At 40.3% G+C, this 12,342-nt stretch overlaps 1 protein-coding gene across 8 annotated transcripts in view; it reads right to left on the bottom strand.

Annotated features, from left to right (window-relative positions):
* MARCHF8 (membrane associated ring-CH-type finger 8) overlaps window positions 1-12,342 on the bottom strand; it is a 161,903-nt gene that overhangs the window by 43,941 nt on the left and 105,620 nt on the right. For 2 of the 8 annotated variants that reach the window (XM_055345022.1, XM_055345019.1), the window contains exon 1: window positions 4,318-4,449. The exons of 5 other annotated variants lie outside the window; for them this stretch is intronic. Coding sequence is in view for 1 of the 3 variants with exons in the window: in XM_055345019.1 (XP_055200994.1) it covers window positions 4,318-4,329 (12 nt within the window). In the remaining 2 variants the exon portion in view is untranslated. Of the gene's footprint in view, window positions 1-3,557; window positions 3,645-4,317; window positions 4,450-12,342 lie in introns of those variants that run through there. One more of the 8 variants, XM_055345021.1, reaches the window with a different exon arrangement.

The following is a 12,342-nucleotide window of genomic DNA, read 5'->3' as shown; positions in this document are numbered from 1 at the left end:
CTCATGAATAAAGAAATAAAATCTTTAAAAAAAGAAAAGAAAATGGACTCAATAGTAATGACAAAAGAAAAGAATCAAGAAGTTGATAGAAAAATAGAAAGTATTTTTTAAAAAGAAAGCAGAAAAATAGAAAGTATTCAATCTTAAATAACAGAGAGGGAAAAAAGATTTTTAAAAATGGGCGCAAAAAAAAAAAAAGGGCAAAACCTCAGGAACCTGTGAAGCAAAACCAAACGGTTTAACAGTCATGTCACTGGAATCTAAAAAGGAGAAGAAGTACAGTGCTGAAAAATACCTGAAGAAAGGCTTGTTAAAATGTTCCCAAGTTGAGCTAAAATAAATGTTCCCAAGTGCATAGAAAGACATAAACCTACAGATTAAAGGAGCTGAGTGAACTCGAAACAGGAAAGAACAAAAAAAATTATTAGAAATCTTGATTTAGAAAATATTGCCTTGGTCAGTGCTCTGGACTGAACTGTGCCCCCCACCCCAAAGTTCCTATGTTGAAGCCCTAACCCACAATGTGACTGTATTTGGAAATGGAGCTTTAGGAGGTAGGTAAGGTCAAATGAGGTCATAAGTGACCCTCATCCAATAGGCCTGGGGGCCTTATGAGAAGAGGGAGAAAGGGGTAAAAGGAATGAGGGAGGAAGGGGAAGGGAAAGGAAAGGAGAGGGAGGAGGAGAGAGAGAGAGAGAGAGACTGTTTCCACACACATGAACTGTTTTGTTATGGCTGCCCAAGCAAACTAATATAGTTCATAAAAAGGATTCAGAAAAATTCAGAAAAAATTATTAAGTAATCTATATTTATCTCAAAAATAAAACTCAGGTAGTTTTAAGGAATAATAAATACAGCACATAATATTTTATAATATAAAATTTATATATATTATATACATATTATATATTATAAATATAATTTGTATTATATATGTATTATATAGTAATTATATGTAATAATATACGTAATGATTAATATATAATTAATATAATTATTACATATAATTAATATATAAAACTTAGAGCACAGTCAGTACAATTATAATTCAGGAAAAAAACAATTACATCACAAAATTTTAGGGGGGAAAGCTTATAAAACTGTATTTCAACCCATGGACTAGGCAATTTATTTAAAGTTATGCAAAATGCACCAATAGTTGTCTTCAGTAAAACAATACAGTTCAAATTTATAGTAATGTGATTATCTGCTTCATTTTTTAAGCTTTATTTATTTATTTATTTATTTATTTATTTATTTATTTATTTTAGCTTTAACATGACAATAACAAACTAACAAGAAATTATAAAGCATAAGACCATAACAGCTAACCATTTTTTCTTGGCCATTCATCTATATTCTCTGGACTTCAATTTTGTCCTTTATAATACAGGCTTGTATGGAAGTGGGCAGGGCAGAGAAGTTAACAGAGCTGGTAACTCTGAGCTCTAAATGTGGTATATCTGTGGGGAATATGCTGCCCTCTTTAGTTCTACTCAGCACCACACATACTGCAGTTTTAAACTTACCCCAAAGATATGAATAAATAGGTTTATAGTTCTAAAAACCCTTCTGACATAGACTAATACTTTTTAAAATGTTTAATGTAGGGATGCCTGGCTCAGCGGTTGAGCATCTGCCTTCCATTCAGGGTGTGATCCCAGGGTCCAGGATCGAGTTCCACATCGGGCTCCTTGTGGGGAGCCTGCTTCTCCCTCGGCCTGTGTCTCTGCCTCTCTCTCTCTGTGTCTCTCATGAATAAATAAATAAAACCTCTATAAATAAATAAATAGCACAGCAAAAGAAACAGTCAACAAAACTAAAAGACACCCTATAGAATGGGAGAAGATATTTGCAAATGACGTATCAGATAAAGGGCTAGTGACCAAGATCTATAAAGAACTTATTAAACTCAACAGCAAAGAAACAAACAATCCAATCATGAAACGGGCAAAAGACATGAACAGAAATCTCACAGAGGAAGACATAGACATGGCCAACAAGCACATGAGAAAATGCTCCACATCACTGGCCATCAGGGAAATACACATCAAAACCACAATGAGATACCACCTGAACATGATACCACCTCACACCAGTGAGAATGGGGAAAATTAACAAGACAGGAAACAACAAATGTTGGAGAGGATGTGGAAAAAGGGGAACCCTCTTGCACTGTTGGTGGGAATGTGAACTGGTGCAGCCACTCTGGAAAACTGTGTGGAGGTTCCTCAAAGAGTTAAAAATAGATCTGCCCTATGATCCAGCAATTGCACTGCTGGGAATTCACCCCAAAGATATAGATGCAGTGAAACACCGGGACACCTGCCCCCTCGATGTTTATAGCAGCAATGTACACAGTCAATGTCCAAGTCATTCGGAGAAGGACAATCATTACATGGTCTCATTCATTTGGGGAATATAAAAAATAGTGAAAGGGAATAAAGGGGAAAGGAGAAAAAATAAGTGGGAAATATCAGAAAGGGAGACAGACCATGAGACACTCCTAACTCTGGGAAACGAACAAGGGGTGGTGGAAAGGGAGGTGGGCGGGGGGTGGGGGTGACTGTGTTATGGGCACTAAGGGGGCACTTGATGGGATGAGCACTGGGTGTTATTCTATATGTTGGCAAATTGAACACCAATAAAAAATAAATTTATAAAAATAAATAGTTAAATGTAACATGACATGAGTAGAGGGATTATTTTCCTAGAAATATATTAGTGAATACCATCTTTTCCAAATGAATTTTCCATCAATTTTCATTTTTGTTTTTTGAACATGAAATAAAGTTATGCTAAAAAACATTAAAGGTCTTTTTATTCATCATTAATATTTTTAAAACTTTAAAAAAATAATAAAATAAAACTATACAAACAGTAAAATAAACAGATTTTAATTTCTGCTATTTAAAAACTATATATCCAATAAATCCATACACCCTTAAGGGGTATAATAGCTGAAAAATCTTTATCAATACAAATCAGAATACATTAGCTATAAAAGTTATTATAGAAATTGTAGCACTGTAAACTCTTCCTACAGTGCTGTATAAGCAAGTAACCTTTATAGAAAGACTATTCAGTTTCTTTAATATAGAATGTATTCAGTCAGGGAACATATTTATTGACCACATATTGTGTGCCGGGTACCATTCTAAGCCCTTGGGAATGATCAATGAACAAAACAAAGATTCTTACTCTTGGAGTGCCTGGGTGGCTCAGTCGTTGGGTGTCTGACTCTTGGTTTTGGTTCAGGTCATGATCTCAGGGTCTTGGGGTGGAGCCCCACAACAGGCTTTGTGCTCAGCTAAAAGTCTACTGGAGATTATCTCTCCCTCTCCCTCCCCCTCTGCTCTTCCCTCTGCCTATACACTAAAGTAGGTAAAATCTTAAAAAAAAAAAAAAAATTCCTACTCTAGTGGAGCCTGAGAAAATGGTGCAGGAGACTACTGGTCTTCTTGGATGGTCTCAGCTTAGAGTATATCTGTTCACAACATGTTTGTTCAGTGAAGAGTTTCAAAACTATAAATGGTATTTCATGGTGAAATACATACATCCAATTTGGTCCAGATGCCTTGAGGTTCTGATTTCCTTTCATCTTCACTATCTTTGTCCCTTATAGCTCAAGGGCATCTCATAGCCTCAGCAAAGTTAAGAGAGAGAGAGAGAGAGAGAGAGATGAAATCAAGCAGACATGCAAATGGAAACATTAGAATGTCCCTGTCAAATGAATTACATGCTTGGCTTAGACACACACACACACCACACACAATAATACCAAGAAACAGAACTAAGAGCCTTTGTTACTGTTCCATCTTTATGCATTTTCCATCCTATAAGAAATTAAAAAATCTTCCCAGCAAGAAGAACTAAGCAAGGAAGCTTTTGAAAACAATACTTCCCCCAAAAAATGCAAGTGGAGCCTGCAGCTGTACTCATTTGAATTATAAACTAACCTGCCTTCTCCAGGATTTTCCAAAGCCATAATTCCATGATTTAAATTTAAGTGGGCAATATCAAATCAATAAAAGACACTTTTTATACTAGCAGGAGGATATAATATAAACTCCTTTATACTTTATATACTTAAATGTTTATTTGGCTTAAGAATACTTTTCACAATTTCAAGGAACAGTTTTGTTACAAAGTACATACTTGAAAATGGAATTAAACTGCTAAGCTTCTCTGGTTGAGAACCTCAATGGTGAGGTATCTTTGAACAATTCTAGTTTTATATATTAATTCCATTAAGACCTAATGGCATCCCTAAAATCAGTGAGAATCTGGCCACTGCTGACAGAACACTTCTCCTACCTGAAGCTTCATTTTCCAGCAAGACGCATTGGGGAGCCCTCAGTGCAGCTCTCCCCAGCAGCATGTTCCTGGGTTCGTCTGCACAGCAGCTGCCGCCCTACAGCAGCCAGCAAAAGCACATCACCACAGCTGGACTTGTAAGGGCTTGCTGGAGCCCTTGGCATACCACTCCTGTGATCAAATTGGACTACTTCCTCCAGCTGATTTCCAAGGAACAAGATAGTGAATGAATAATTCATGACAAGTCCGTTCCAGCAACCCATTTCTGCTCTATGGTCTACTCCCCACAGCAATTTGCAATGTAAAGATTCTAAAGCATATACTTGCTAGCAGGCAAAGAATGAAAGTTCACTTTTCTAGTCAATTACAGTAAATGTTAGTAGATCTGTTTGCTCTTCTTTCATGCTAACCTGTCACCCAGACTTACTTCAGAGATTTTTTTTAATGTAGGAAAATTACAGTAAATGTTAGTAGATCTGTTTGCTCTTCTTTCATGCTAACTTGTCACCCAGACTTACTTAAGAGATTTTTTTTAATGTAGGAAAGGTAAATGATTAACCACAGGTATCTGACACATATACACACAAAATTTTTTCTCCATAAAACCTGTCTTACACAGTGGTTTCTGGTGGTAGGAAAAGCAGCAAAGTGCTTGCTCTAAGATCAGCAGGTCAGTACTTAACATTTAGCAAAAGACCAGTTCCAGCAGAGCACAGGAAATTATCACATGGGTCGGGGAGGGGAGTTTCAGTATCAATGCCAGGAAACAAATTGCTTCAAAGGGGAATTTTCCTGGTCTCTCAGGCTATAAATATAACTTTCATCTCATTGGTATTCTTCTAGGAAGAACATGAACATTCATTTTCACCAATTTGTCAGTGGTTACATATTTTCAAAGGAGTGATATCTAAAGTAGAATTCTCTGCAGCCAGACACATGATGATGCCAAGAGGAACTTGAAAAGAAAACGGAATCCTGCCACGCTACCAAATTGCTGTATGAGTTCTAGCAATCTTGGGGTGGAGGCTTTTGGGTTTTCTATGTAGAGTATCATGTCATCGGCGAAGAGGGAGAGTTTGACTTCTTCTTTGCCAATTTGAATGCCTTTAAGAATATTACTCAGCCATTAGAAACAACAAATACCCACCATTTGCTTCAACGTGGATGGAACTGGAGGGTATTATGCTGAGTGAAGTAAGTCAATCGGAGAAGGACAAACAGTGTATGTTCTCACTCATTTGGGGAATATGAATAATAGTGAAAGGGAATATAAGGGAAGGGAGAAGAAATGTGTGGGAGATATCAGAAAGGGACACAGAACATAAAGACTTCTAACTCTGGGAAATGAACTAGGGGTGGTGGAAGGGGAGGAGGGCGGGGGGTGGGGGTGAATGGGTGACGGGCACGGAGGGGGACACTTGACGGGATGAGCACTGGGTGTTATTCTGTATGTTGGTAAATTGAACACCAATAAAAATTAATTTATAAAAAAAAATAAATAAAAATAAAATAAAATAAAAAAAAAAGAAAAGAAAACGGAAGGCCCATACCCCTTCTAGCTCAGTTCCACCTCCAGGAAGTCCAATCTTACAACTATCACTTTTACCTGTTTCAATCTTTCTTTCCTTTTCTTCTGCACTCACTGGGAATATCTCAAGCTTGTGCTGTGTTAGTAAGTTCATTTTCCAGCCATGACTATTCTGTTCCTAGCTATTTCTGATTTATTTGTTCTGCAAACTGGTTCTCCATGTGACTCCTTGGCTCTGTATTCTTCCCTTTTCACCTCATTCTGTTATTTTATTTTTTTCATTCTATTATTTTATTATATCATTTCTGAGCCTGTTGTTTTATGAAACTCAGGTTCTTAATAGCCTACTCCTTAATAGCTTACTCAAGAATTCTCTTCATTTTGAAGGAAAATTAGTATTTCTTCCAGAATAGATCCTGCATCCTTCTTCTGCATGTACTGTGCCTTTCCCTCCATCCTGCCACATGTGCAGCAGGCTTGCAATGTCCTCTTGTTGGTTCAAGCTTCACTGGGTCGTTCTTCAGAGCACCTCTGCCTGTGTTACTGTGTAGTCTAGGGGAGCCCCTCCCCTTCCAGCTGCGTTCTAACTGCTGTTCACTGAGTGTGAAAAAAGGAGAAGGGAACCAGCTCCGCTGCGACTAGGGCTATAAGCAGCCCTAACTCTGAGTTTCTCTCCCAGGGATGTATTCTTTTCCTCCAAACATTAATTCCCTCAATCCTTGAGGAAGTTCATCCCCACCAGAAAGAGTCTGGCCCAGGTTGTTCTCTTCTTCCTTTGCAGCCAATCCTCTCCCCCAAATCCTGACTACCCACCCACTCTCCACTCCTACCCAGTCCTGTCACCTGCAGTTCACTCTATGCCTTTACTTACTGTTCTCCAAACAGATTTGCCTGATCTACGTTCCCTTCTGCCAAGTGTTCTGCTACCTCCCACTGTGCTGATGAAGATAATCAGCTCTAGGGTTTAGGGCTAGTCTATCTTCCTTCTCTACTTCTCTCCCAGCCTAAACATACCAAACTCATAATCTCCAGTGTGCTTTTATCACATGAAAGAAATACTCAGGCAAAGGCTTCCAGTCACCTGGAATTCCCAGTGTTCCTACAGCATTGCCTACACTGACTCATGCTCCTCACAGACATTAGGGATTTTGCAGTACTTTGATCACTATCCTTTTCTATCATAGAGCTTCTGCACAGGCTGGGTTTAAGGATGACTCTGAGCTAAATACTCTGAATTCTCGGAAACTTTCATTTCTCTCAATGACCATTTTTAAAAATTAACTGTAGGTATGTTTCTGCCAGTTTTTATCCAATTTGCTATTCATATCACTAAATCTAAAAAAGTGAATAGAGGAGGGGCAAGATGGCGGAGGAGTAGGGTCCCCAAATCACCTGTCCCCAACAAATTACCTAGATAACCTTCAAACCATCCTGAAAATCTACGAATTCGGCCTGAGATTTAAAGAGAGACCAGCTGGAATGCTACAGTGAGAGGAGTTCACGCTTCTATCAAGGTAGGAAGACGGGGGAAAAAGAAATAAAGGAACAAAAGGCCTCCGAGGGGGAGGGGCCCCGGAGGAGCCGGGCTGAGGCCGGGGCGAGTGTCCCCAGGACAGGAAAGCCCCGTCCCGGAGGAGCAGGAGCTGCACCAACCTTCCCGGGCGGGCGGAAAGGGGCTCGCAGGGAGTTGGAGCAGGACCCAGGAGGGCGGGGATGCCCTCGGGCTCCCGGGGACACTAACAGGCACCTGCAAGCGCAGGAGAGTGCACCGAGCTCCCTAAGGGCTGCAGCACGCACCGGAGCAGTTCGGAGGGGCTCGGGAGCGGCTCCAGGGAGGGAGCTGCGGGGCGGGAGCGCAAATCCAACAACACAGGCCCGGGAGCACAGGGCGCCGGGACACAGCCCAGGATCCGGCCTCCCCCCGGGACAGGCAGAGGCCGGGAGGGCCCAGGACAGCAAGGACGCTCCTGCCCCGAGCTGAGCAGATCAGCGGCCCCGCCCCGGAGCCTCCAGGCCCTGCGGACTGAGAACCGAGAGCCCCGAGCCCCGTAGTTCCTGCGGAGGCTGAATCCAGGCTTCCAGAGTTGCCATAGCAACTGCGACTGTTCCTCCTGGGGCCCCACGGGGTAAACAACCCCCGCTGAGCCCTGCAGCAGGCAGGGGCAGAGCAGCTCCCCCAAGTGCTAACACCTGAAAATCAGCGCAACAGGCCCCTCCCCCAGAAGACCAGCTGGACGGACCAGTTCCAGGGGAAGACAAGGGACTTAAACTCTACAGAAATACTCCCCCGTGTTTTTTTTTTCTTTTCTTTTTTCTTTTCTTTTTGATTTCTGATTGCTTCCCCCACCCCTTTTTTTCTTACCTTCCTTTTTCTTTCCCTTTTTCTTCTCTTCTTTCCTTTTTCTTTTCTTTTTCTTTTTTCTTTTTCTCTTTTCTTTCCTTCTCTCTCTTTCTCTCATTCTCCCAATACAACTTGTTTTTGGCCACTCCGCACTGAGCAAAATGACTAGAAGGAAAACCTCACCTCAAAAGAAAGAATCAGAAACAGCCCTCTCTCCCACAGAGCTACAAAATCTGGATTACAATTCAATGTCAGAAAGCCAATTCAGAAGCACCATTATACAGCTACTGGTGGCTCTAGAAAAAAGCATTAAGGACTCACGAGACTTCATGACTGCAGAATTTAGATCCAATCAGGCAGAAATTAAAAATCAACTGAATGAGATGCAATCCAAACTAGAAGTCCTAACGACGAGGGTTAACGAGGTGGAAGAACGAGTGAGTGACACAGAAGACAAGTTAATGGCAAAGAGGGAAACTGAGGAAAAAAGAGATAAACAATTAAAGAACCATGAAGACAGATTAAGGGAAATAAATGACACTCTAAGGAAGAAAAATCTACGTTTAATTGGGGTTCCCGAGGGCGCCGAAAGGGACAGAGGGCCAGAATATGTATTTGAACAAATCCTAGCTGAAAACTTTCCCAATCTGGGAAGGGAAACAGGCATTCAGATCCAGGAAATAGAGAGATCCCCCCCTAAAATCAATAAAAACCGTTCAACACCTCGACATCTAATAGTGAAGCTTGCAAATTCCAAAGATAAAGAGAAGATCCTTAAAGCAGCAAGAGACAAGAAGTCCCTGACTTTCATGGGGAGGAATATTAGGGTAACAGCAGACCTCTCCACAGAGACCTGGCAGGCCAGAAAGGGCTGGCAGGATATATTCAGGGTCCTAAATGAGAAGAACATGCAACCAAGAATACTTTATCCAGCAAGGCTCTCATTCAAAATTGAAGGAGAGATAAAGAGCTTCCAAGACAGGCAGGAACTGAAAGAATATGTGACCTCCAAACCAGCTCTGCAAGAAATTTTAAGGGGGACTCTTAAAATTCCCCTTTAAGAAGAAGTTCAGTGGAACAATCCACAAAAACAAGGACTAAATAGATATCATGATGACACTAAACTCATATCTGTCAATAGTAACTCTGAACGTGAACGGGCTTAATGACCCCATCAAAAGGCGCAGGGTTTCAGACTGGATAAAAAAGCAGGACCCATCTATTTGCTGTCTACAAGAGACTCATTTTAGACAGAAGGACACCTACAACCTGAAAATAAAAGGTTGGAGAACCATTTACCATTCAAATGGTTCTCAAAAGAAAGCAGGGGTAGCCATCCTTGTATCAGATAAACTAAAATTCACTCCGAAGACAGTAGTGAGAGACGAAGAGGGACACTATATCATACTTAAAGGATCTATCCAACAAGAGGACTTAACAATCCTCAATATATATGCCCCGAATGTGGGAGCTGCCAAATACTTAAACAAATTATTAACCAAAGTAAAGAAATACTTAGATAATAATACACTTATACTTGGTGACTTCAATCTAGCTCTCTCTACCCTTGATAGGTCTTCTAAACACAACATCTCCAAAGAAACGAGAGCTTTAAATGATACACTGGACCAGATAGATTTCACAGATATCTACAGAACTTTACATCCAAACTCAACTGAATACACATTCTTCTCAAGTGCACATGGAACTTTTTCCAGAATAGACCACATACTGGGTCACAAATCGGGTCTGAACCGATACCAAAAGATTGGGACCGTCCCCTGCATATTCTCAGACCATAACGCCTTGAAATTAGAACTCAATCACAAGAAGAAGTTTGGAAGGACCTCAAACACGTGGAGGTTAAGGACCATCCTGCTAAAAGATAAAAGGGTCAACCAGGAAATTAAGGAAGAATTAAAAAGATTCATGGAAACTAATGAGAATGAAGATACAACTGTTCAAAATCTTTGGGATGCAGCAAAAGCAGTCCTGAGGGGGAAATACATCGCAATACAAGCATCCATTCAAAAACTGGAAAGAACTCAAATACAAAAGCTAACCTTACACATAAAGGAGCTAGAGAAGAAGCAGCAAATCGACCCGACGCCCAGCAGAAGAAGAGAGTTAATTAAAATTCGAGCAGAACTCAACGAAATTGAGACCAGAAGAACTGTGGAACAGATCAATAGAACCAGGAGTTGGTTCTTTGAAAGAATTAATAAGATAGATAAACCATTAGCCAACCTTATTAAAAAGAAGAGAGAGAAGACTCAAATTAATAAAATCATGAATGAGAAAGGAGAGATCACTACCAACACCAAGGAAATACAAACGATTTTAAAAACATATTATGAACAGCTCTACGCCAATAAATTAGGCAATCTAGAAGAAATGGACGCATTCCTGGAAAGCCACAAACTACCAAAACTGGAGCAGGAAGAAATAGAAAACCTAAACAGGCCAATAACCAGGGAGGAAATTGAAGCAGTCATCAAAAACCTCCCAAGACACAAGAGTCCAGGGCCAGATGGCTTCCCAGGGGAATTCTATCAAACGTTTAAAGAAGAAATCATACCTATTCTACTAAAGCTGTTTGGAAAGATAGAAAGAGATGGAGTACTTCCAAACTCATTCTATGAGGCCAGCATCACCTTAATTCCAAAACCAGACAAAGACCCCACCAAAAAGGAGAATTACAGACCAATATCCCTGATGAACATGGATGCAAAAATTCTCAACAAGATACTAGCCAATAGGATCCAACAACACATTAAGAAAATTATTCACCATGACCAAGTAGGATTTATCCCCGGGATGCAAGGCTGGTTCAACACTCGTAAAACAATCAATGTGATTCATCATATCAGCAAGAGAAAAACCAAGAACCATATGATCCTCTCATTAGATGCAGAGAAAGCATTTGACAAAATACAGCATCCATTCCTGATTAAAACTCTTCAGAGTGTAGGGATAGAGGGAACTTTCCTCGATATCTTAAAAGCCATCTACGAAAAGCCCACAGCAAATATCATTCTCAATGGGGAAGCACTGGGAGCCTTTCCCCTAAGATCAGGAACCAGACAGGGATGTCCACTCTCACCACTGCTATTCAACATAGTATTGGAAGTCCTAGCCTCAGCAATCAGACAACAAAAAGACATTAAAGGCATTCAAATTGGCAAAGAAGAAGTCAAACTCTCCCTCTTCGCCGATGACATGATACTCTACATAGAAAACCCAAAAGCCTCCACCCCAAGATTGCTAGAACTCATACAGCAATTTGGTAGCGTGGCAGGATACAAAATCAATGCCCAGAAATCAATGGCATTCCTATACACTAACAATGAGACTGAAGAAAGAGAAATTAAGGAGTCAATCCCATTTACAATTGCACCCAAAAGCATAAGATACCTAGGAATAAACCTAACCAAAGAGGTAAAGGATCTATACCCTAAAAACTATAGAACACTTCTGAAAGAAATTGAGGAAGACACAAAGAGATGGAAAAATATTCCATGCTCATGGATTGGCAGAATTAATATTGTGAAAATGTCAATGCTACCCAGGGCAATTTACACGTTCAATGCAATCCCTATCAAAATACCATGGACTTTTTTCAGAGACTTAGAACAAATTATTTTAAGATTTGTGTGGAATCAGAAAAGACCCCGAATAGCCAGGGGAATTTTAAAAAAGAAAACCATAGCTGGGGGCATCACAATGCCAGATTTCAGGTTGTACTACAAAGCTGTGGTCATCAAGACAGTGTGGTACTGGCACAAAAACAGACACATAGACCAATGGAACAGAATAGAGAATCCAGAAATGGACCCTGAACTTTATGGTCAACTAATATTCGACAAAGGAGGAAAGACGATCCACTGGAAGAAAGACAGTCTCTTCAATAAATGGTGCTGGGAAAATTGGTCATCCACATGCAGAAGAATGAAACTAGACCACTCTCTTGCACCATACACAAAGATAAACTCAAAATGGATGAAAGATTTAAATGTGAGACAAGACTCCATCAAAATCCTAGAGGAGAACACAGGCAACACCCTTTTTGAACTTGGCCACAGTAACTTCTTGCAAGATACATCCACGAAAACAAAAGAAACAAAAGCAAAAATGAACTATTGGGACTTCATCAAGA

Source organism: Nyctereutes procyonoides, unplaced genomic scaffold, assembly GCF_905146905.1.
Source record: "Nyctereutes procyonoides isolate TBG_1078 unplaced genomic scaffold, NYPRO_anot_genome, whole genome shotgun sequence".
Classification (NCBI taxonomy): domain Eukaryota; kingdom Metazoa; phylum Chordata; class Mammalia; order Carnivora; family Canidae; genus Nyctereutes; species Nyctereutes procyonoides.
This window is presented reverse-complemented; position numbering and strand designations above follow the sequence as displayed.